The sequence below is a fragment of the Pleurodeles waltl genome, chromosome 6 (genome assembly GCF_031143425.1).
Source record: "Pleurodeles waltl isolate 20211129_DDA chromosome 6, aPleWal1.hap1.20221129, whole genome shotgun sequence".
NCBI classification, from domain to species: domain Eukaryota; kingdom Metazoa; phylum Chordata; class Amphibia; order Caudata; family Salamandridae; genus Pleurodeles; species Pleurodeles waltl.
Window position 1 is genome coordinate 453,742,952 of NC_090445.1, and position 25,856 is coordinate 453,768,807.

Sequence of the window (25,856 nt, forward strand, 5' to 3'; positions counted from 1 at the left end):
AGTCTGACCTCCCTAGGGCATTAAATGTTGAGTGCATACTTTAAAACTGAAGGACTCAGTCCCTCTCCACAGACATGAGTTGCACTGTCACTGAAAACAGGGTTCTGTGTGATTTATAATGGTCCGGGTCAAGCTGGGGCAGAAAACAGGCCTGAGAGCAAAAACAAAAGGGTTCCCCACAAGCGACTCAGATAGCTTAAAAAATGGCCAAAATTTGCAAATTGAGGTAGTTTTGAACCTGCACACTCTGTGTAGGTCTTTTGCAAAGTATGGAAGACTACATGCTGCCAGCAATGTTTGTAGTGACAGCAAGGAAATCAGCCTTTAAAACCGACCTACCAGACCATAAACAGGTCCACAAACGACATAATAACTGGCCCATACACTGACCTGACAGTCTGCTGGAATTATGCGATTTCGCAGCTGCTGTGTTTCCACATAATTGTGAATTTGCTGCAGTTACCACATAATCTGCAGTATTCAACCCAAAAATTGTTTCTAGGTGCAACGTTACTTAAAACATTGAAATCTGGGTTTCTGCTCTTTTGAGGGACCTTTGCAAAGGTTGACTGATCATCTTTTTGTTGCTTATTGCTGTATTTGAGTGTCAATCTGGTACTGATGTGAAACCTTTGCCCAGATAGGGTTCATATTTGAAAAATCGGAAAAATAATTGGTTTATACTATCCTAAAATGTGCCGCATAAACCGGCATAAGTTGCCTTTCCTTGCCGTAAAATTTAGTATACTACGCCACATAATTTGATCTTGCCCTACCGCATAATTCGTGTGGCGCTGCCTATAGGCCAGTCCAACCTCTGGGCCCTTTGTAAAGGGAATGCCAGGGTCCCCTTCAGCATTTTTAACATAGTTTGAACCCCGGTCGCTCAGGTGTGTTACCTGTTATAAGTTTCCTTCCACTAGGACCCCAAGCATACTTACATCAGGCATTGGCCTTGGTTTGATAGCGTCGACCCCTTTGTGTTAATCTTCTTTCTCTGCAATGCTTGTTCCTCAGCCCACCTCCCACCCTTTGCTCGTCTTACTCCAGGGAGAGCGGCGAGGTGGTGCAGTGTTTGAGCAGCTGCACGGTGCGCGCTCCACACAGCGTCGGGCGCGCGCCCTCAGTTTCCCTCCCCTGGCTCCGTTCCCCGCGTGCACGCGCAGTGCTTCCCCTCCGCGCTCTGTCCTATGCGGCGCGAGCTTTGTCCCCCCTCTGGGTCACGCTCTCCTTCGGTTCCGCGCTTTGGACGTCGGCTCCGCCCCCTACTCCACTTCACCACCTCTTCTGGGCTCCCCTCCATCCCCTGCCTCCAAGAGAACTGTCGGGGCCACTGCACCAGGAGCCGGGAGGAAGCACAAAGCGAGCAGCGGGAGCAGGGCCACCCAAAGCGAGTACCACCCACAGCGAGTACCGCACCGAGGACCTGCCCTGAGCCAGCATCGCTTCATCCATCCACACGGCAACTGTGGAAACAAATAACAAACCAGCGCCGCTGACCACCGTGCCTGAACATCAACCCCCGTCAGTAATGACCCTTCGAGTGGCCAGCGAGACACCAAATTCCAGCCTACCAGTGGACAGTAACCTCCTAGCCACTGACCAGTGAGCCTCCTCCCACTGAGTACCAATGACAAGTGATGTGCCTGCCTTTGACCGGTGTCCACCGTGCTTGTGACCAGCGAGTGGCCAGACCTTTCTTCACACCAACCAGCGACCAGTGTCCAACTGCATACCAGGAACCGGTGATGACCCAGCCTGTGCTTAGCGACTGGCATCTCACTAGCCACTGAGTAGCCCGCCTAAAACCAACCAGCACTTACCGATGGGAAAGCGGGCAGCAGCCAGTGCCAGTCACGTGGACACTTCTCGCGGCTTTACTAGCAGGAGACCACAAGTGACCAGTCCTTCACCAGTCACTGGCCAGAGTTCAGTCTGCAAGTGACCCGCGTTGGCACCACCCCGGACCTGTCAGTCACCTGTGCCTGCCTTACCTGTGAACTGTGACAGCCTGTTCCTAAGATTGCAGCCTCCAGTGGGCAGTGTTCTGTCTACCTCTCACCTGTGCCATCCTCTGCCCACCACCAGCCCATCCAGACGTCTACAGAGACCCGACTCTCCTCCCCAACCCTCGCCGGGCCCTGGCATGGCGTCCCCAGCCGTGGGGCAGTACCCTTGCCCGCTGCTCCTGGACATGGACCAGCAGCGCTTCCTTCAGAGCCTGAGCTCTGGGGAGCGGAACAAGTTCCTCCGACGCTCCTCCGGCAGCCACCCGGGCATGGAGTCGGACCCACGCTGGGACCCTGGCAGTGACACCACCCCGGTCCCAGGGGGCCCCCTGCTAGCCCCCTCGCAGGCTCCACCAAAGACCCGCGGCCCCCACAGACTCCGCAGGGTCCGCGGACCCTCGCCAAGGCTACTGCCGGACGTCCGTACCATCTTCGACCAGCCCCAGGACCCGCGGGTGCGGGAGGAGACGGGCGAGGGCCATCTCTTCCAAGCCTACTACAGCTGGCAAGGCTGGTGTGACCTGTGCGGGGGGCAAGTACAGCGCCGCGCTCTCCGCTGCACCAGTAAGTACAGCGCCGTGAGATGCATCCCATACAGCGTTTTATATGTCATCCTTTCCTATGCCAAATCCCTGGAGTAAGAGGGCTATGCAGATACATCATGTTTATTTCTGGGGGTTGTATGCCTTTCCACTGGCGCCCTTAGGGCTACTCCATAGCGCTAGCTCAGCTCCCCGACTAGATGTTCAATTAGGTGATAGCAAAGGGGCCTCATTAAGTCTCCACGGCTACTTAGAGCGCCACATTCGTGTATCTAACCATCGGCGTACTTGTACCAAGACAAAGATGTGTTATGTTCACAAGAACAACGGTTCTTTCATACACCACTAAATCAGCACAGCTCGGTGGGTCCAACATCAGCACAGCTCCCAAAACGTTTCTCTTGTGCTCACTAGTGCTCGTTTATTGGTCCTGGGAGGCTCACTGACTGTGTCGCTCTGGTTTATTCGAGCCTTGGCCCACAGGTAAGTACACTGTCCTCAGAGGCAGGCATATTTTACGCAGCCAAAGCTCCTTCACCAGCGTTTTCTACTGAACAATCTGCGCCAGAGCCAGGTACCAGGCAGAGCGCCCTCTAGCGCTTGAGAATGCATGACTTTAAATTCGTCTATTAAGGGTCCACGCATTTAGGGCACTCCAGGGGCAAGTCTAGGGCACGCAGATGAAGGAATGTGTATGCTAGTAGTGTCTGGCCGCACTCTCTGTGCGCGCTGCGGAAATATGTCGTGTAGGGAAAGGAAAACACGTCTACCAGAAACAAGGACGTTTTACTCACGTTTGGCACTAGGTCAACCTACAAACCAATCCGATTCTAATCCCTGTAACTGTCAGTGACAAGGGGCATAGTCCCTCTTCTCTGTTTTCAACTAACCCGCCTCAGGTTGCTTTTGTTCGAATTGAAAGGGGACCTGTTCTCACAGGTGAGTGTAGACCATCTACTAAGGAGTGGGGCCAAGGCTCATTTGAATATGGGTGGTCCCCGTCTGTAGTGGCACAGACGAACTAAAACAATGGGCTGGAATGTGAGTCGTGGCCCCTCCCCACACTCAACAATGGTAATACACAGCTATTATTCTCCGATTATCTGTATATTTAATATATTAAGATTATGCCATTATGCCCATGCACCTAGCACGTGATTGCACGTTCTCTTGTGACACTGCTCAGGGTGTGCCGATGTAAAACCTAACTTTGTCTCGCGATACAATCACTGTGGAGGACATTAAGGGGGTACTGAATACTTTGAGAGACGGTCGTGTACCTGGAGCAGAGTCACACACCAGGCTAGCCCCTGGACTCTGGCACATCCCACTGGCACCTCAGAGGCACTGCCCGATGTGAAATCTCCGATTTCTCTGTGCTCACATCCCATCTTCTGCCAGACTCACATGCTTAGCTAGGGTGCACTTTATCACACATACACACCCTGCCAACTTTCACTTGCAGAGCATCGTGACAACATTGCACTGTGCAGTGCAGGAATATAATTGTCCATTCCGTGCAATAATCTAGTGCAATTGCATCACAATGCATTGCACATGTTATAAGTGACTACCATGTGTATCTCGAGTGATGCCCTGCACGTCAGTCCGCCTCTGCATTATATAATGCATATGTAATGTCGCAGCAGTGTCACATCACGTAGGTGCCTTGCAAAGCAGGTGTCATGATGTCAATGACTTGTGTAATGTACATGCCAACACTGCTTTCTGCACCAGATGTGTCATAACTGACCACCTTATGTCGCGCTTGTTGTGACAGTGCTTGCCATGACACTATTGCACTGCTCAGTGGTTGTGGCATGAATGCGTTGTATGCCCTGCCCAAAGTACATAGTTGTGCATATCAGGTCCTTGCTGCACTGTGTAGTGAGTACCATACTCGTACCAAACTGTGCAGTTCCCCCCCTAATCACAGATGAGTGCTATAATGCATGCCATAGCAATGCCACCCTAGACCATGTGTGCTAGATTTACTAGTAGCTGTTACTGGTGGGCTTCTTCTCCAGGCCTTGGGGCCGGTTCTGATCCCCGGGCAGAATCACAGATGAAACTTCCAGCTCTTCTCTCTGCCCCAGAATCAGGATATTCTTGGAGCAAAGGTTAGCCACTCACTTCCAGCAGTGGTGGAGCACAGAATGATGGTGCCACCACCCTCCCACTTCTGCAGAATGTGGAGAGGGGCCCATTAGTTTCCCATATCTCACAGATGTTCATTGCCTTAGGGTGAATGGGGACCTCCTGAAGGTTTGGATCGGTGGGAGGGAATGAAATGTTTTTAGGCTCCTTGGGTCACAGGTAGTTGTGTTACACCCCTAGCGTCTAGCTGTTGCTATGGATGAACAGTCCAGGCCTACTCAGAGGAAGTGGCTTGCATCTCTAGGGACATCTAGGTCAGCAGCGGGGTTTCTTCAGTACGTCTATGTCTACGCATTTCTACATGAAGGATTGGAACAGTTGAACAACTGCACATACTTCATCAATTCAGCACAAATGTGCTTTTCACATTTTTGCACTCAAATTATTATTATTATACATTTTTTTTTTTTTAGAAGTCTCTTTTCCTATGCCTCCTTGATTTTGTTGGCGTTCCTTCCCCTTGGGCACTGGAAACAAGCTTAATTCTTCCCTTGACAGATGTAAATCTGTGGGCATTTCCAGGGTGGGTACCTACTTTCAACTTGGGTGAACACATGTTGAAGATGTATTCACAGAGAAATGACAAAAACATCTTCTGTAACACTTATTTACAAAGAGCAAACGTGTGCTCTGGGAGTAGTACTAAACTTGAGAAGACTGTGAGCAACACTGCCAGCACCTACAAATTTCACTTGTTACTCTATACTGAAAAAGGACAACAATCCTGAAACAGGTCTCTAGAGATACACAACACTGGCTGCACCAACAATGATGAAAACTAAAGACTTTCGACTGAAGTGGGTGTTATCATGCACTGCATTTACCACAATGCATATAGACTAATTGTGAGCTGGTATGCCAGGCAGTGTACCCCCTGCTCTTTTATGATATTTACAAAGAAGGCATTGCACTTTACTGCCATTTTAAAATCTATTTGTTAGTGTAAAAATCTACCATTCCCTATTTTATGCCTCCACTTCAGGCCACACGTTATTTCACTGATATTTTGAATTTAGACCACAAAAACTTTCCAGATGGGAGCCCAAAAACCCAGGCACTTACTCTGATGGCAGAACTGTCACAAAGGAAGAAAGCAGGAACCTACAAGAATGAGAAAAGGGGCAGGGAGTGTCTGGTAGCGCATTAAACACTAAAGGCCTTGGGATCAGGTGTGCCAACCTTTCATTGCACCGGCCAGCAACTTCTGATCAGAGCTTCAGGCACTGGCACTCTTTCTTTCACAAATAAAGCACTGACGGTTTGTATCTAGGGGTGCTAGATAGGGCTAGCCCAACAGATGCTGGATGTGTGGTATGGATTCCAAGGTAACTCAGCAGGCTAGGCTGCTGGCATGAAGTGTTTGATTAAAAGTCCATTAAAGGTCACACAACTTTGAGTCCTAATGTAGACTTTAAAGTTGCAGGTTTTTAATGCCCAGACATGCCCCAGGGTTTTCTTGGATGGCGAGATCGGGTTGGCATTACCTGATGGACAAACTAGCAACTTTCCTTCACCACCATGTGTACCGATCCTCACTCAGAACGGTGTCACAGTCGCTGGGGTGTTGGAGGGTGGTCCCCCTTGCTCTTGTCTCTGATGGTCTCTTCATACTGGATGGCACGTCTGGTCGGGGAGGGAGTGGAATCATACCACTTCAAGGTTCTGGCAGCTTCTGCCTTCCGATGTGTGGATTTCTGATTAATTAATCCCAGGGGCCCATTATTTATTAGGTTGAGCATAGCAGTGAGCAAGCGTTGCTCTTTTTGACTTGTTGTAATCTATTCTGTGGGCTTTAATCATGCCCATCACTTTCATTCGTTCCTGCCTTTCAAAATTCCCTTGATTTTGCAGAGAAATGCTTTACATTTGTCCCACCTTGAGGCTGCTTTGTTGCCGCCTTGGAGACTGACCCTATAACATGGATTATTGCACGATCGGCGAGATACTTTATTGTGGTGCACTGCTTTTTTCTTTTGACTTGCCGCTTTGAGCTGCATGGCTGTAGGTTATTTCTTCCTCTTCCTTGTTTTGGGCATGCTGCTATAAAAAAAAAAAAATATATATATATATATATATATATATATATATATATATATATATATATTTCACATTTTATTTAATATTTTTGGGAAAAAGCTTTATAGAGTGCGCAAGCTCAATCGGAGAAGCGCTTTACATGAGAATGTGAAGTTTCATATATCACAAACTCGTTCTAAGGAGCATGACTACCACAAGTTTAGCAGTTGCAAATATACAAACTGGAGCAGTTACAACAGTAAAAAACATAGAATCCTCAAAGCGGTTCTCCTGGCACAGCAGGGGAGCCGATACTACAATACTCACTGCACTTGGGGAAACTCGCCCCATAATGCTTTGCAGGCATTTCTTTTTCAAAACATATTTGCCCGTAACTCAGTCTGTAGTGTTCCTGTTACAATAGGACCACCATCAAAACATTCAACATGATGCGCTCTTTATGTCTAGGTCATCTCTGGGTCCCCACACTAGGTTGTGGGGACCCCAAAATAGTAACCTCTCCCACCATTCAATGTCTTTGTAAGCTCTCTCATGGCTGGAACTTTTGTTGTACAACTGGGAGTAGTTTGTATTTTAAGAGCCTTTTTTGTAATAGAATTGCAGTAGGCCTCAAAATGTGTAAGGCAATACGTCTTCTAAGGACTGTGGTGATCCTAGGACAATAGGACTACTATCAAAACATTCATCACAACACACTCTTTCTGACTAGGTCATCTCTGTCTGGTACCCCCACACTAGGTTGGAGGGACCCCATAATAGTAACCTCTCCTACCATTCATTGTATTTTTTAAGCTCGATTATGACTGGAACTTGTGTTTTTACAGCTGGGTGTAGTTCGTATTTTAAGGGCCTTCTTTGTAATAGTACTGAAGTAGGGCCACTGGGCCTCAAAATGTGTAAGGCACTATGCTTTCTAGGGGCTACATATATGGTTACACAGCATTACTTTCTGAGTTCATGTCATTGTGCCCTTTAGGGGCTGACTATATGGTTACATGATCATGTTTCTTACAAATGCTATTTTTATTGAGGTGTTCTGTAGGAGCTGTTCTGAGCATTTCAGTCAACATACTACAACATTCGCTGCACTCGGAAACTCGCTCCATAATGTTTTGCAGGCCATTTCTTTTACAAAACATTTTTGCCCATATCTCACCACACAATGTGCTCTTTCTGTCTAGGGCATCTCTGGGTCCCCACACTAGATTGGGGGGGACCCCAAAATAATAATATAAAGTAAATAATGGCAATAGATTCATTTTTTGCTGCAGATAGAGGAAGAAGGTAAATGGAAGTGCTTGTATTATATGCAGGGCCACTAGAATATTGTGGCAAAGAGGACCAAATTATGTGTCAGAGTTGACCAACTTATATGGCAAGAAAAGCCAAGATGTGCATTTACAACGCCAATAGCTCTAACTCAAGCAAATGCGAGCCCTACTGCATTTCAAATGCTTATTTTTCAGGGTAACTGGGCCGCGCACCATGTCTAGTAAACCTCAGACCTTATTTGAGGGTTTGTGATCAGGCAGTGCTGAGACAGAGCACTTCAATTGGTTCTCTTCAGGCAAACGTGGGACAAACTGTAAAAGGCCCCCACATTTCTGCCTATTAGATGTTGGCAGTGGCCAAAGGGGTCTATTGGGGAACACAACAGTGCATTCAGTCATACCTCTAAGGGAAGTCTCACCCATTCCTAATGCAATGTCACTGCATGCACTTGGGTGAGAGAAGGGTCCTGCTCCGGAAAGTGCACACATGGTAAAGACACATAGGGCCTGATTACAACTTTGGAGGAGGTGTTAATCCATCCCAAATGTGACGGATATACCACCAGCCGAATTACGAGTTCCATAGGATATAATGGACTTGTAATACGGCTGGTGGTATATCCGTCACTTTACCGTCACTTTTGGGACGGATTAACACCTCCTCCAAAGTTGTAATCAGGCCCAGAATCGGTTGACCTCTTCCCATATTATTTTAAAAAGTCTGTTCCCCATATAAGTAAATTGCCATCAACCAGCCTGTAACTGTGAGCCCTAGGCCAGGAATGGTGGCATCTGTGGATGGCCGGGCTAAAACTGCATCTTCCTGTGGTAGTATCCCAGAGCACCAGGGTGGTCTCAAAGAGACCACCTTGTGAAAACAAACCTAGGAAACTTTTAGGTCAAAAAGCCACAAATGACAAGATGGAGCAGCTGGAACAAACCAAATGTACTTTCCCTGGACACCCAGTATGTACCAGAATGTCAATCCAGGAGTTGCCAAAAGTAGGTGGGACCGTGGTTTCCTCAGTATAGGTTGAGGTGTCCTTTGTAAGTTTCGGAGAGTCATATCCATGCCTGTGGTAGCTCCATAAAATAGGTTCTAGTAGAATGAAACTCTGTGGAAATAACCTACAGTCGGGTCATCCAGAAAATCTGATATGGACTTCGCCTTTGTGAACCTCCGTTCACCTCCGTGACTCCACCAGACCTGTTTGAAGGGCAGTAAACACGTCTGAATCCCATGTAGTGCTTGGGAGGTTGAGGGAACCATTCCTTTTCTATCTCCCTCGTCCTCTCCCTTTCCCTTTCAAATTCCCTCTCCCTTTCGTTTCCTTATCCCTGGTGCACTGTGTGACAGAGGTGAAACATATATGGGATAAATTACACCCTTCCATACATTACAAGGATATACAGCAACTCACCGAGGAGTTCTGTGACCATATGGAAGAACAAGACCAAAGGCTGAGTTCCTTTATAGGGTCATGAAAATCTGAGGTGACTTGAGTAGCCTTTTGATGTATGTCAGATAGTATTTTATTCCTTACAATACATGGTCACACCATCACCCTTCCCTTCATCCAATTAAATCCTTGGTGTGCTCTTCATTCATATGAAAGAGATAGTGTGGTTGCAAACATGGAGAATAAAAGTAGACTCTAATGTGACATTAAACACACCAAAAGGGAATCGGTAATTTGCCGCAAATGATAGTAGAATTATTCATTCATTTCAAAATATTTATTTCGGCGGTGGAACACAGCCCTAAAAGCACAACAAAAAACATATAAAACATCCTTGATAAAAATAAAAAAAACACAATCAACTATTAAAAAAAAGGGAAGTAAAAACACAGTAAAATGCTCAGTATAAAAATGTGTGCAAGGTACAGGCAAAGCAGAACAGCAAACTATCAAAAAGTCATTATATTTCTGCTGCTGACAGCACATTTTAGGAAGGAGCAAATAGAGTGGCATAAGGTAGGGGAATTCGGCCTCTGCACTGCTTCCAAAGCCACTAGTTCTGATTAGTGGAACTAATAACTTCTTAGAGTACACCCTATAATATTTACAGAAAAAAAGTAAAATGGAGCAAACTCTGGGGAGAAGATTTGTAACAAGGGCAAATTAACACATTAGTGAAGTTAAATTGCCCAATGGAAAGCCTAATTGCCTCCCCACTATGCCGACCCTAAATCTAGTTAGCAGGATTTGGTCCCATGTGGTGTCCATCCAGGACGACTATGGTTCCATATGGGGTGTGAATTGCAAGCTAGTGTCGTCCCTAACAGAGGTCTTGGCTACTTCAGACACCTCTATGCGCAGTCGACTCCTGGCTATAAATGCACTCCTAACCCAGGATAAATCAGCTTTAGAGATTCAAGAAGGGGCAAAAAAAGCTCAGGTCTCCCCAGATCAGCAATTTCCTGTTTGATATAGGTCATCCATGGTATGGCTAGACCTCTATGACATGCAAGGCAGTCCTGTATCACCTTCCTATTCATGCTTGCATGCTGGTTCGCCCAGATGGCACAGCAGAGTGCAAAGGGGGCCAATTTGATAGAGTCCTCAACAAACCCAATGCCAAGTTCCTGATGGACAATGTACGAGGCATGCAATAGAGGAACACCCAGTAGGCCGTACAGGGACCTGTTCTCTTAGATCTGAAGGGCAGAAATGTTAGAATGGCCCCATATGCTGGCCCCATAAGTAAGAATGAGGAGACATTTGCTCCTAAAACTTCCAGTAAGGTGGCCATAGGCTTTCTACCAATACGCAAAGCTAAGCTATAAATATAACCAGTGGCAATGGTGAACCTTTGAGCGGTTTTGTTCTCACGGGGGCCCAATTGCCCTTAGCATTGAAAATCACCCCCTAATAAGAGAACTCCTAAGTAGATGCAACCTTGTGGCCTTGGAAATAAACACACCTTTTTTGTGGATTTGGGCTCACAAACCATGGTATAAGTTTTGGGGTTAAGTCCCAAGATTCTATGAAGGTCATGAATTTCTGAAAGAATGTGCTTAAACTCAGATGTGTTCTGCCCATAAGGACAGCATCATCGTTGTTAAGTAACATGGGGATGTTTTTCCCGCCCATCATTGGTATGTCCACCACACAGGCGGACATGGTCTAATCAAGGCTGTTGATATACAGCAGGAAGCGTGCAGGGGCTAGTACGCACCCCTAGCAAAAACCCTTCCCCAGCAGAAAGCTGGGGGTGCATTTGCCAGTGGGGCTGTACCTAACAGAGTCTGATGGGTAAAAATGAATTGAACTAGCCCAGGGTCTACCACCAAATCCCTCAGCATGTCCCACAATCTCTACCTAACCATGGAGTCAAAAGCACTGGAATGGTCCAAGAAGGCCAGGCAGATGGAGCCCTGCTTAGCGACGGTGTACTTGTTAATAAGCAGATCTAAATAAAGACACTGCTCCACCATGCCCAGCTCCTCACGGAAACCATACTGGACCTCCGACAGTGTGTTGAACTCTGCTGCCCAGGACAACAAGCAGTCTAATACAACCCTCCCAGCGATTTTAACAGCAGAGTCCTGCGAAGAAATAGGATTATAATAGTAAAATCAGTTTATTTAGGTGACCAGGCATTCCGGATTTTCCAGGACAGTCCCGGTTTTTCACCAACTGTCCCAGCAGATTTTGGGAAATTCACTCCATGTCCCGGTTTGTAGAGACGGTTGCCTGAAAACATTGGGAAGTGTTTTTTTGTTTGTTTTCCGAAGAACAGATAGTAAGCAGGTGCTATCAGAAAGTAATTTAATTAACAGGCATTTAACTGGCTTTAAAAATTGCACTTTATTTATGTTCTTAGTGTCTCCTCTGTAATTCTCCGCTAATGAGTGCTGTCATTCTGTGCGCTAGGTTGAAGTAAAATTGTAGTCCTTCTATTTTTTTGTGAAATGTCCTGGTTTTTGGCTTTAAAATTCTGGTCACCCTAAGTTTATTGCAAGTCAGAGTAAAAACGTGCTCTGACACAGAACGTGTACAAAAAGACAGATAGATTCTGTTTTAAGTTAGTGACCTATAGTGTGAAAAAATGTAATGTTTCCTTAAATAACTCCTTTTTGGGTCGAGCCTAGACAGCGTGTATACTCTGTCTGCAAGACCTGTGGATTGAGTATAGGACTTTGCTCCTGCCTGCCACCTACCATAGATTTAAGGCAGTGCCCCTCTTGTTTTGCTGCCTCCTAACTGGTTTGGCAGCCGATACTACAATATTCACTGCACTCGGGGAAGCCCACCCCATAAGGCTTTGCAGGCATTCCTTTTACAACACATGTTTGCCCATAACTCAGCCTGTGATGGTCTTAGGGCAATGGGACCACCACCAAAACATTCAGAACAATGTGCTCTTTCTGTCCATGCCATCTTGTGGGTCACACTAGGTTAGAGGGGGCGCAAAAATCATAACCTCTTCCAACACTCAATGCATATTTAAATTCTGTCATAGTTGGAACTTTTGTTTTTACAGCTGAGAGGAGTTTGTGTTCTAAGGGCCTTATTTGTAGTAATATTCTGACAGCCTTGCTTGGCCTGCAAATGTATAATGCACTATGCTCTCCAAGGGCTGAAGGATGACAATTGCCCCATGACCAGTGGCATTGCACCTTCTGATAATGCACAAACACAGCTTATTTCTGATAAAGGTTTAATGTATGCACAAACACAGTTTATTTCTGATAAAAGTTTAATGTACAGTATGGCTAAATAGTTCAGCCATCTCATTGAGGACCAGGTACTTCTCCAGCCGTTTCCGGGTTTGGTGGAAATTCTGAGCTTCTAACATCAGAAGAAATTCTGCTAATGAGTGTTTTTGGCTCCCCAGTGAGATCTAGCCACAGCCAGTGGTACTGCACCTTCTGCTGTTGACTCTACAGGGAAATCTAGCTACAGCCAGTGGTACTGCACCTTCTGCTGTTGGCTCTACGGGGACATCTAGCCACCACCCGTTGTACTGCACCTTCTGCTGTTGACTCTACAGGGACATCTAGCCACGACTAATGGTACTGCACCTTCTGCTATTGACTCTACAGGGAGATCTAGTAATGACCCGTGGCACTGCACCCTTGTGCCGCTGACTCCACAGTTAAATATTTAAAAGGCCTGCTAGGCCTGAAAATGTGTAATACACTATCCCTCAAGGGGCTGATTATATGGTTACACTGCAATGTTCTTTGTCATTCTTTTTTCATGTGCTTATGTCCTCTAGGAGCCGACTATATGGTTACATGAGCATGTTCCTTCCGAATGCTATTTTTAATGTGGTGCTCTGTAGGGGCTCTTCGGACCATTACAGTCTAATGCTAAGTGTATGAAGGAATGCACAAACACAGGTTATTTCTGATAAAGGTTTAATGTGCTGCATGGCTAAATATTTATAAGGTCCCAAATGTGAGGTTGTCATTATCATTTACAACGTCAACAGCTATAACTCTCTCTAATGTGAGACCTATTACATTGCAAATGCTTGTTGCTCATTGCTGTTTGATTTAGAAAAATAGACCATTTCGTTTTAGTTGCAGTGTTTAAACAGCTTCTGCATTAGGCTGGTGGCCTGCCTTTTACCATGGCTGCCGGCTCTGACAGCAGGCATTATGAAGTCACAACTCAACTGTAACAACTTATTCTATAGTATGACATGCAGTGACATTAAGTGATGTAAAGGTAACCCATAGCAAAACACATGCCAAGCATAATGCTACATAAGTGATCTTAGCAAGGAAACTTCCTAAAACCTGATATGACAGGCAATAAACGTACATGTTTAGAAATTACAGACAGCACAGTGCTTAGGGGACATAAACACAATATAAATAACCGATAACATAGAACACAGCGAGCAGAGGTACTGTTGAAATAAACTTAATATGACAAAGCAGGCAGTGAGCATATAGTAGGCACTATGCAAAAAAGCCTACAGCATAACAGAGCATGCAGCAAGTATGAGTTAATGCAAATACCCCATTACGGGTAGCGGGCATAAGTACTGCCTCAAGTACCTCTCATAACATAACATGTATCGTGCATACAGTGAGCGCTGGGTGGAGAACCTCTAAAGGAATACACAGTGACCATGAGAGTTCTACTAACAGCCAGCGACCTAACACAATATGCAGCGTGGTGCGGGCTAGCAATGATCCACTCTGGGCAGTGCCAGGTATTACTTGGGCATTAGCGGGCAGTGCCAGTATTACTCATCTTGAGCCGGTGTTGCTGCGGCAGCACTGCAGTTTAATTTACGCCTTTGTGTGGCGCGCGCCAGAGGCTTCGCCAAGAGACCCTGATGGGTACTGGACGCGTTACAGATGTGGTTTGTCAGTCAGGCCTCCAGGCCACGGTGACTGTGGCTTGCAGCGTTTAAGCCTGGCCGCCTAGCGCCCGCCGGGCCCTGGATCCAAGGACTGCAGCGAGCGATCGTAAGGAGGCAATATTCACGCCGGCCGGCTACACTGCAGCTTGGCATTAGTATTCGGGCAGCGTCGCGTGGCATGAGCTGCCTCCTCCAGCTGCCAGGCCTAGGCACCGAAGGGCTGCCAGCGAGTGATCAGGCATTAGTATGCAAAGGGGCGGTGTGTGGAAAGCAAGGTGGCATCCTGCCACGTAGCGCAATCAGTGGGCCGGGGTGCCAGCAGGCGGGCGTGCAGTGCTGTATTGTAACAGGCTGGGTCCTCGGCTGGTGTGTTGTACTAATTACAGGCTTACACACAGCGCTGCGTCGCGTACAACACGTGCCTTTGTCTCTCTGTCCGACACTTGAACCAGACAGATTAACGGACGCATCTGGACAACTGATAATTAGTCCGTGCGCATTCTATTCCATCGTTTTTTAGCCCTGTGTCATTACACACAGATGTCGACCATATGGAATATAAATCCGGCTTGGCCAAGGCCCAAAAATAAATTATGCTGCCAAAAATATTAGCACCTATCTCTTCTGAATACTTCGAAAACTAGAGGGTGGAGCGGCAGCAAAACCAGAGGTGCACATACGGCCTTATGAACGTGCTCGAAGTTAAGACCCGCACCTCAGCACATGGGCCATGTTCAGAAAGCGCACTAGGCGGGCGGGTTTCCTTTTCATATTTAAGATATCCCTATGCAAATAAGCCTTTGTCCTGGCTGAAGATCTATTCTTTATCGTTTCTCAACGGCAACACAAGCATCCCGAAGGCACTGTGGCACGAGCTCTTGCTATGGTCTCTCACGAAATCAGCACAAAACTCGTGAAATCGCTGGTGTTGTCTAGATGCCATACTCTGTTGCTATATGACCTGTGTCATTACAGACATGGGGCAAAATATGTGCACATTCGCCTTGCCTCTTCAAAATATGACATTCTAACCCAAATGCTTAGGCTATGTGTCTTGTGATATAAACCATACCAGATGCTCTAAGAGTGAGCATGGCACTGTGCGCTCAGGTGCCACACCTGGGCAAGCCCCTGCCACCAAACTGGCGATGGAAATTATTGAATCAGTGTGAACCACTAACAATTATTTTGGGCGCATTCAGTTACAAAGTTATTTAGCTTGTTTGTGTCATTCAGCACAGACTAACCATATGCAAATTACTCTTAACCCTGGAAAAAAGAGGTTTGGTGTTGCCTTTGCTTCTGCTCAAGGGGCGCGTGGTTGCCTTGTAGTGGAGTCTGGTGCCAAGACCTGTTTAGTGGCCCCTAGGAAGCTATTGGGTTGGCAGCAGTCTCTTTGTTACAGAGAGAGTAAACAAACGGGCCTAGGGAATGTGTTACATTGAATGAAGAATGGTATGGTCCGTTCACGTCATCTCCTACTCCGAAGTACGCTGAGCCAGAGGATGGTGGGCCAAGTGGGAGAGGGCTGAGCGACAGATCTCAAGGAGAGGTTGTTATTTTGGGAAGCAGGTTAATATTTCCCACAGTGACACTAGACCCTTAGAGCCACGTCGGTATTTACATGAATCAGAGACACCCTGGGCCCCATTGGGGTCCTTGAGGCGCTGCGGGAGTAAGGGGCGTGGTGGCACAGTAGCAGCTTTGCCTGGCACCGGTTTTGTACCATGAGAAGCAATGAACTTCAGGGCTGGTTTTTACACAAAAGATATAATGCACAACTCTGATACTGTCATACAATGTATCCAGAACACTGAGTCACCAAATCTGCCAACAAAATACTGTGCTGTGCAATGAAGCAATCAACAAATATCTGCCCAAGTAAAGGGTGGCATAACGTGGTCCTTGGAACACGTCATTCTACATGTCATACTCTACACGTTATTCGTGTTAGCCGAGGTCCTGTCAAGCAATATTGAGGGCCTGCGGGGTGCTTTGGGGATTTCAGAAAGCTCTTAGTGAGACGCTTCCTGTAGGCGATGGTGGTGAGGAGGGAGCGTGCTTAAGTGGCAAGTGATGCAGAGGGACATTGTATCAAGTGCTGGGCACACAAGAGGGATGTGGGATATACAACAACGTAAGCCTTGGGTACACAGGAGGAACGGTTGATAGGAGTGAGGGGCACTTAGGAAGGGCAATGGGTGCAAGCACTGGGCACATAGGAAGGACAATGAGCGCAAGCACTGGGCACGCAGGAAGGGCAATGGGTGCAAGCACTGGGCACATAGAAAGGACAATGAGCGCAAGCACTGGGGACACAGGAAGAACAATGGGTGCAAGCACTGGGTGCATAGGAAGGACAATGGGTGCAAGCACTGGGAACACAGGAAGGGCAATGGGTGCAAGAACTGGGCGCACGCACTTGGTGCACAGGAAGGACAGAGGGTGCAAGCACTTGGCACCCAGGAAGGACAATGGGTGCAAGCACTGGGGACACAAGAAGGGCAATGGGCGCAAGAACTGGGCGCACGCACTTGGTGCACAGGAAGGACAGAGGGTGCAAGCACTTGGCACCCAGGAAGGACAATGGGTGCAAGCACTAGGGACACAAGAAGGGCAATGGGCGCAAGCGCTGGAGACACAGGAAGGGCAATGGGCGCAAGAACTGGACACATAGGAAGGGCAATGGGTGCAAGCACTGGGGACACAGGAAGGGCAGTGGGTGTAAGCACTGGGACACAGGAAGGACAATGGGTGCAAGAACTGGGTGCACCCACTTGGTGCACAGGAAGGACAAAGGGTGCAAACACTTGGCACCCAGGAAGGACAATGGGTGCAAGCACTAGGGACACAAGAAGGGCAATGGGCGCAAGCGCTGGGGACACAGGAAGGGCAATGGGCGCAAGCACTGGGCACATAGGAAGGGCAATGGGTGCAAGCACTGGGGACACAGGAAGGGCAGTGGGTGTAAGCACTGGGACACAGGAAGGACAATGGGTGCAAGAACTGGGTGCACCCACTTGGTGCACAGGAAGGACAAAGGGTGCAAACACTTGGCACCCAGGAAGGACAATGGGTGCAAGCACTGGGAACACAAGAAGGGCAATGAGTGCAAGCACTGGGGACACAGGAAGGGCAATAGGTGCAAGCACTGGGACACAGGAAGGGCAATGAGTGCAAGCACTGGGGGCACAGGAAGGGCAATGGGTGCAAGCACTGGGCCACATAGGAAGGACAATGAGTGCAAGCACTGGGCACGCAGGTAGGGCAATGGGTGCTAGCACTGGGCACATAGGAAGGACAATGAGCGCAAGCACTGGGGACACAGGAATCACAATGGGTGCAAGCTCTGAGCACACAGGAATGACAATGAGAGCAAGAACCAGGCGCACAGGAAGGACAATGGGTGCTAGCACTAGGGACACAAGAATAATGGGTGCAAGCACTGAGCGCACAGGAAGGACAATTGATGCAAGCACTGGGCACGCAGCAAGGACAATGGTTACAAGCACTGGGTGCACGCACTGGGTGCACGCACTGGGAGCACAGGAAGGACAATGGTTGCAAGCACTGGATGCACAGGAAGGGCAATGGGTGCAAGAACTGGGTGCACCGGAAGGACAATTGGTGCAAGCACTGGAGATACAGGAAGGGCAATGGGTGCAAGCACTGGGGACACAGAAAGGGCAATGGGTGCAAACACTGGGGACACAGGAAGGCAATGGGCGGAAGCACTGGGCGCAGAGGAAGGACAATGGGCGCAAGCACTGAGCGCAGAGGAAGGACAGTGGGTGAAAGCACTGGGGACACAAGGGCAATGGGTGCAAGCACTGGGACACAGGAATGACAATGGGTGCAAGCACTGGGGACACAGGAAGGACAATGAGTGCAAGCACTGGGGACACAGGAAGGACAATGGGTGCACGCTCTGAGCACACAGGAATGACAATGGGAGCAAGCACCAGGCGCACTGGAAGGAGAATGGGTGCTAGCACTGGGGACACAAGACTAATGGGTGCAAGCACAACACACAGGGAGGACAATAGGCACAAGCATTGAGTGCACAGACAATGGGTGCAAACACTGGCAGTACAATGGGTGCAAGCACTGGGTGCACAGGAAGGACAATCGGTGCAAGCACTAGGCGCCCAGGAAGGACAATAGGTGCAAGCACTGGACACAGGAAGGACAATGGGCGCAAGTACTGGGCGCAGAGGAAGGACAATGGGTGCAAGCACTGGGCACATAGAAAGGACAATGAGCGCAAGCACTGGGGACACAGGAAGAACAATGGGTGCAAGCACTGGGTGCATAGGAAGGAGAATGGGTGCAAGCACTGGGAACACAGGAAGGGCAATGGGTGCAAGAACTGGGCGCACGCACTTGGTGCACAGGAAGGACAAAGGGTGCAAGCACTTGGCACCCAGGAAGGACAATGGGTGCAAGCACTGGGGACACAAGAAGGGCAATGGGCGCAAGCGCTGGGGACACAGGAAGGGCAATGGGCGCAAGCACTGGGCACATAGGAAGGGCAATGGGTGCAAGCACTGGGGACACAGGAGGGGCAGTGGGTGTAAGCACTGGGACACAGGAAGGACAATGGGTGCAAGAACTGGGTGCACCCACTTGGTGCACAGGAAGGACAAAGGGTGCAAACACTTGGCACCCAGGAAGGACAATGGGTGCAAGCACTGGGAACACAAGAAGGGCAATGAGTGCAAGCACTGGGGACACAGGAAGGGCAATGGGTGCAAGCACTAGGCACGCAGGAAGGGCAATGGGTGCAAGCACTGGGCACATAGGAAGGACAATGAGCGCAAGCACTGGGCACGCAGGAAGGGCAATGGGTGCAAGCACTGGGCACATAGAAAGGACAATGAGCGCAAGCACTGGGGACACAGGAAGAACAATGGGTGCAAGCAGTGGGTGCATAGGAAGGACAATGGGTGCAAGAACTGGGAACACAGGAAGGGCAATGGGTGCAAGAACTGGGCGCACGCACTTGGTGCACAGGAAGGACAGAGGGTGCAAGCACTTGGCACCCAGGAAGGACAATGGGTGCAAGCACTAGGGACACAAGAAGGGCAATGGGCGCAAGCGCTGGGGACACAGGAAGGGCAATGGGCGCAAGCACTGGACACATAGGAACGGCAATGGGTGCAAGCACTGGGGACACAGGAAGGGCAGTGGGTGTAAGCACTGGGACACAGGAAGGACAATGGGTGCAAGAACTGGGGACACAGGAAGGACAATGGGTGCACGCTCTGAGCACACAGGAATGACAATGGGAGCAAGCACCAGGCGCACTGGAAGGAGAATGGGTGCTAGCACTGGGGACACAAGACTAATGGGTGCAAGCACAACACACAGGGAGGACAATAGGCACAAGCATTGAGTGCACAGACAATGGGTGCAAACACTGGCAGTACAATGGGTGCAAGCACTGGGTGCACAGGAAGGACAATCGGTGCAAGCACTAGGCGCCCAGGAAGGACAATAGGTGCAAGCACTGGACACAGGAAGGACAATGGGCGCAAGTACTGGGCGCAGAGGAAGGACAATGGGTGCAAGCACTGGGCACATAGAAAGGACAATGAGCGCAAGCACTGGGGACACAGGAAGAACAATGGGTGCAAGCACTGGGTGCATAGGAAGGAGAATGGGTGCAAGCACTGGGAACACAGGAAGGGCAATGGGTGCAAGAACTGGGCGCACGCACTTGGTGCACAGGAAGGACAAAGGGTGCAAGCACTTGGCACCCAGGAAGGACAATGGGTGCAAGCACTGGGGACACAAGAAGGGCAATGGGCGCAAGCGCTGGGGACACAGGAAGGGCAATGGGCGCAAGCACTGGGCACATAGGAAGGGCAATGGGTGCAAGCACTGGGGACACAGGAGGGGCAGTGGGTGTAAGCACTGGGACACAGGAAGGACAATGGGTGCAAGAACTGGGTGCACCCACTTGGTGCACAGGAAGGACAAAGGGTGCAAACACTTGGCACCCAGGAAGGACAATGGGTGCAAGCACTGGGAACACAAGAAGGGCAATGAGTGCAAGCACTGGGGACACAGGAAGGGCAATGGGTGCAAGCACTAGGCACGCAGGAAGGGCAATGGGTGCAAGCACTGGGCACATAGGAAGGACAATGAGCGCAAGCACTGGGCACGCAGGAAGGGCAATGGGTGCAAGCACTGGGCACATAGAAAGGACAATGAGCGCAAGCACTGGGGACACAGGAAGAACAATGGGTGCAAGCAGTGGGTGCATAGGAAGGACAATGGGTGCAAGAACTGGGAACACAGGAAGGGCAATGGGTGCAAAAACTGGGCGCACGCACTTGGTGCACAGGAAGGACAGAGGGTGCAAGCACTTGGCACCCAGGAAGGACAATGGGTGCAAGCACTAGGGACACAAGAAGGGCAATGGGCGCAAGCGCTGGGGACACAGGAAGGGCAATGGGCGCAAGCGCTGGGGACACAGGAAGGGCAATGGGCGCAAGCACTGGACACATAGGAACGGCAATGGGTGCAAGCACTGGGGACACAGGAAGGGCAGTGGGTGTAAGCACTGGGACACAGGAAGGACAATGGGTGCAAGAACTGGGTGCACCCACTTGGTGCACAGGAAGGACAAAGGGTGCAAACACTTGGCACCCAGGAAGGACAATGGGTGCAAGCACTGGGAACACAAGAAGGGCAATGAGTGCAAGCACTGGGGACACAGGAAGGGCAATAGGTGCAAGCACTGGGACACAGGAAGGGCAATGAGTGCAAGCACTGGGGGCACAGGAAGGGCAATGGGTGCATGCACTGGGCCACATAGGAAGGACAATGAGTGCAAGCACTGGGCACGCAGGTAGGGCAATGGGTGCTAGCACTGGGCACATATGAAGGACAATGAGCGCAAGCACTGGGGACACAGGAATCACAATGGGTGCAAGCTCTGAGCACACAGGAATGACAATGAGAGCAAGAACCAGGCGCACAGGAAGGACAATGGGTGCTAGCACTAGGGACACAAGAATAATGGGTGCAAGCACTGAGCGCACAGGAAGGACAATTGATGCAAGCACTGGGCATGCAGCAAGGACAATGGGTACAAGCACTGGGTTCACGCACTGGGAGCACAGGAAGGACAATGGTTGCAAGCACTGGATGCACAGGAAGGGCAATGGGTGCAAGAACTGGGTGCACCGGAAGGACAATTGGTGAAAGCACTGCAGATACAGGAAGGGCAATGGGTGCATGCACTGGGGACACAGAAAGGGCAATGGGTGCAAACACTGGGGACACAGGAAGGCAATGGGCGGAAGCACTGGGCGCAGAGGAAGGACAATGGGCGCAAGCACTGAGCGCAGAGGAAGGACAGTGGGTGAAAGCACTGGGGACACAAGGGCAATGGGTGCAAGCACTGGGACACAGGAATGACAATGGGTGCAAGCACTGGGACACAGGAAGGACAATGGGTGCAAGCACTGGGGACACAGGAAGGACAATGGGTGCAAGCACTGGGGACACAGGAAGGACAATGGGTGCACGCTCTGAGCACACAGGAATGACAATGGGAGCAAGCACCAGGCGCACTGGAAGGAGAATGGGTGCTAGCACTGGGGACACAAGACTAATGGGTGCAAGAACAACACACAGGGAGGACAATAGGCACAAGCATTGAGTGCACAGACAATGGGTGCAAACACTGGCAGTACAATGGGTGCAAGCACTGGGTGCACAGGAAGGACAATCGGTGCAAGCACTAGGCGCCCAGGAAGGACAATAGGTGCAAGCACTGGACACAGGAAGGACAATGGGCGCAAGTACTGGGCGCAGAGGAAGGACAATGGGTGCAAGCACTGGGGACACAAGAAGGGCAATGGGTGCAAGCACTGGGGACACAGGAAGGGCAATGGGTGCAAGCACTGGGAACACAGGAAGGACAATGGGTGCACGCTCTGAGCACACAAGAATGACAATGGGAGCAGGCACCAGGCGCACAGGAAGGACAATGGGTGCTAGCACTGGGGGCACAAGAATAATGGGTGCAAGCACTTAACACGCAGGAAGGACAATGGGTGCAAGCACTGAGTGCACAGGCAGGACAATTGATGGAAGCACTGGGCGCACAGGAAGGACAATGGGTGCAAGCACTAGGAGCATGTCTGGGTGCACAGGAAGGACAAAGGGTGCAAGCACTGGGGACACAGGAAGGACAATGGGCGCATGCACTGGGCCAGAGGAAGGACAATGGGTGAAAGCACTGGGGACACAAGAAGGGCAATGGGTGCCCGCTCTGAGCACACAAGAATGACAATGGGAGCAGGCACCAGGCGCACAGGAAGGACAATGGGTGCTAGCACTGGGGGCACAAGAATAATGGGTGCAAGCACTTAACACGCAGGAAGGACAATGGGTGCAAGCACTGAGTGCACAGGCAGGACAATTGATGGAAGCACTGGGCGCACAGGAAGGACAATGGGTGCAAGCACTAGGAGCATGTCTGGGTGCACAGGAAGGACAAAGGGTGCAAGCACTGGGCGCACAGGAAGGACAAAGGGTGCAAGCACTGGGCGCACAGGAAGGACAATGGATGCAAGCACTGGGGACACAGGAAGGACAATGGGCACATGCACTAGGCCAGAGGAAGGACAATGGGTGAAAGCACTGGGGACACAAGAAGGGCAATGGGTGCAAGCACTGGGGATAAAGGAAGGGCAATGGGTGCAAGCTCTGGGGACACATAAAGGACAATGGGTGCACGCTCTAAGCACACAGGAATGACAATGTGTGCAAGCACCGGGCACACAGGAAGGACAGTGGGTGCTAGCACTGGGGACACAGGAAGAATAATGGGTGCAAGCACTTAACACACAGGAAGGACAATGGGGCAAGCACTGGGTGCACAGGAAGGACAATGGGTGCAAGCACTGGGCGCACCGGAAGGACAATTGGTGCAAGCACTGGGCACGCACTCCACAAAATTCTGAAGATCTTCAGATGGATCCCAGCAAACTGTTGCAGGACAGTCATCCATGCCTTAGTCACTAGCAAATTCTAATACGGCAATGCCCTCTATGCCGGCACCTCAACTAGGAACATCAAAAAACTACAACTCATCCAGAACACTGCCACCAGACTCATCCTGGGCCTCCCTCGCCGAGAACACATCGCCAACACCTGAGGAACCTCCACTGGCCATGGACAGGCCCTCAGGTCTTGATAACCCCCATGCATTCAGCTGCTGGCAGTGTCCATACCTGTTTAGCTCCAGACAGTGCCTAGTTCAAGTGCCACTGCCTGTGTCCAACCTCCCCAGAGGCTTGTGATGGTGGGACAGTCTGATTTTGTTGAGAATAAGTTTGCTCCTCGTATCACACAGGTTCTCTTCTCCCGATATTGTTCAGACATGTTCAGTCTTGATATCACAAATATTGTCTGGTCATGATATTTATTCAGACATGTGCTTCTCTTGATATTGCACAGACTCATCAGCTCATTTTGCTGCTGGTTTTGCTCAAGCTCACTGTTTGTTCGTATTGGTTCGGCCCACTCTTCTTTTTCATCAGTCCCGGCCCTGGATATCCAGCATGGGTGCAGGAAGGCTAGGTGCAGCCCTCTATTTACAATATTCGCATGAGACACTTGCGTATTCAGTAAATAAACCTTCCCATACTTCGGGGCATCCTGAAAATCCATCATGAATCCGGCTGCTCTGGGCCAGTACTGGTCACCTCTGTTCCACACACTGTGAATCCGAGACTCACAAAACCTTGCTAAAACCCAAACTCAATAATAAAGTGCGCAGAGAGAATGTTAATGGCGCGGGCCTAGTAAATTGGGGCTGCAGCAGCAAGAATACAGTGGAGTGAAAGTGTGCTGTCCATTTGCTTCACTCACATTGAAAAGCTACCAGAGTTTGAGTGTAAGAATTCACTCACACCTAAATGGAACTCATTTACACAGTTTTTTCCCACAACACAGGAGAGAAGGTGAAAGTAGCTGAAGCTGTGAGCTGTATGGCCTCCTGTCTGAGCAAACAGTGCTCTGGCACAGTTAAGGTTAACCAGGAACCTTCATTCCCACAATGAACCGAGTGCCAAGAGAAACCATGGATGGTCTAGGACCATGATTCTTAACCTGTGGTCCAGGGACCAGGGGACCTGCAGAGCCTACTCAGGAGGTCAATAACTACTTAGAATATTAACAGATTATTAAAGTGTATATAGAGAAGAAAAATTTAAAATTTTGAACATTCTGTAAATGTGGAGGAATTTGAAATGGGAGGCTAAAAACTGAGTTAGTATCCTCATATTGATTTATGGGAGCAGTGCAGATGCATCAAATAGAATATAGTTTGTACAATGAGTGGCCTCAATTGAATTAAAGAAGGTCCAACCGTCCAATTAACATTTAAATGATGATTTTTGTTTTTTATATGTTTGGATTAAAAAACTATTTCGTCATGTGTGTACTTGTTTGATGAATGCGTGTATCTGTATGTTTTGTGTACTATTTTGCGGTTTTAAATCATCAAACATTTTCAGGCAGGGGGTCCTTGGCTTCCTGAAACGAGTCATTGGAGGTCCCCGGATTCCAATAATGAGTCAGTGGGGGTCCCCGGGTTCCAGTAGTCATTAAGTAGATCCACAGAATGTTAAGAACCGCTGGTCGAGGATATTGCCAACCAATTAGAGATAAGAGTGTCAGAAGGGTAGACTGAAGCAGCCAGAGCCATGGAGGTACCGCTCCTGCTGTGCTCCATTTCTGTACATTGCAGCGTGTCACGCAACAGGCCACAGTAGCCGTCTACTAACCTCCAGTCTGCACATGAAGGCACAGGCCCCGCTCGCCCGGTGTCTGCCAGTGTATAAGAGCGGAAGTAGCCAACACCACCCGGTAGACAGAACAGACAAAGGTGCCTGCAAAGCGCGGACCTTCACACCGGGATAATGTGCAAGGCAAGAGCAATTGTGCTAATGGTGCACTCCAAACCGTCCTCTTCTCACCCGACTTCACCCGCAAGAAGCTGCGCTCCAAGGACCACCCCAGCCGCTCTCGTGAATGTGGAGCACACAGCTCACACTCCAAAGTGCCACGCGTGTCTCCCTACACATTCCACAATGGAGTGTCCCCTGGTACATGTGTTCAAAGTAAAACCGCAAGCAGTGACGTCGTATCCAACATCAATACAGGTCACACTCACTCAACAACAATGAAAAGTAGTTTAGTGCTTAAGTGAAGGGTGATATTACCCTGATTATTGGTACTCACATTATCAACTTGAAAGATTCAATCATGAGTCGGCCGTACTGTCCACATTTTACTCTGTTCGAACCTTACCTTCGCAATGGAAAAATGAATTTATTCAGACTGAAGCTTTTCTTCAGAGGAACTTTATTTATTTTTTATCATTCACCCCTTACTTTTCTCCTCATCCATTCATCCTCCTCTCATCGCTATCCTTACAGTACACGTCTTTCCTCCCACGGAACCGTGCAAGTATTTTTTACACTCCTAGC

The 25,856-nt window shown here is 49.3% G+C and overlaps 1 protein-coding gene across 1 annotated transcript in view; it reads left to right on the forward strand.

The window, feature by feature from the left end:
• Positions 1–1,038: 1,038 nt before the first annotated feature.
• The window catches only part of RASSF5 (Ras association domain family member 5), a 268,852-nt gene continuing 244,034 nt past the window's right edge, over positions 1,039–25,856 (forward strand). The window contains exon 1 of the mRNA XM_069238582.1: positions 1,039–2,573. Coding sequence (XP_069094683.1) covers positions 2,147–2,573 — 427 coding nt within the window. The 5' untranslated portion in view covers positions 1,039–2,146. The remainder of the gene's footprint in view (positions 2,574–25,856) is intronic.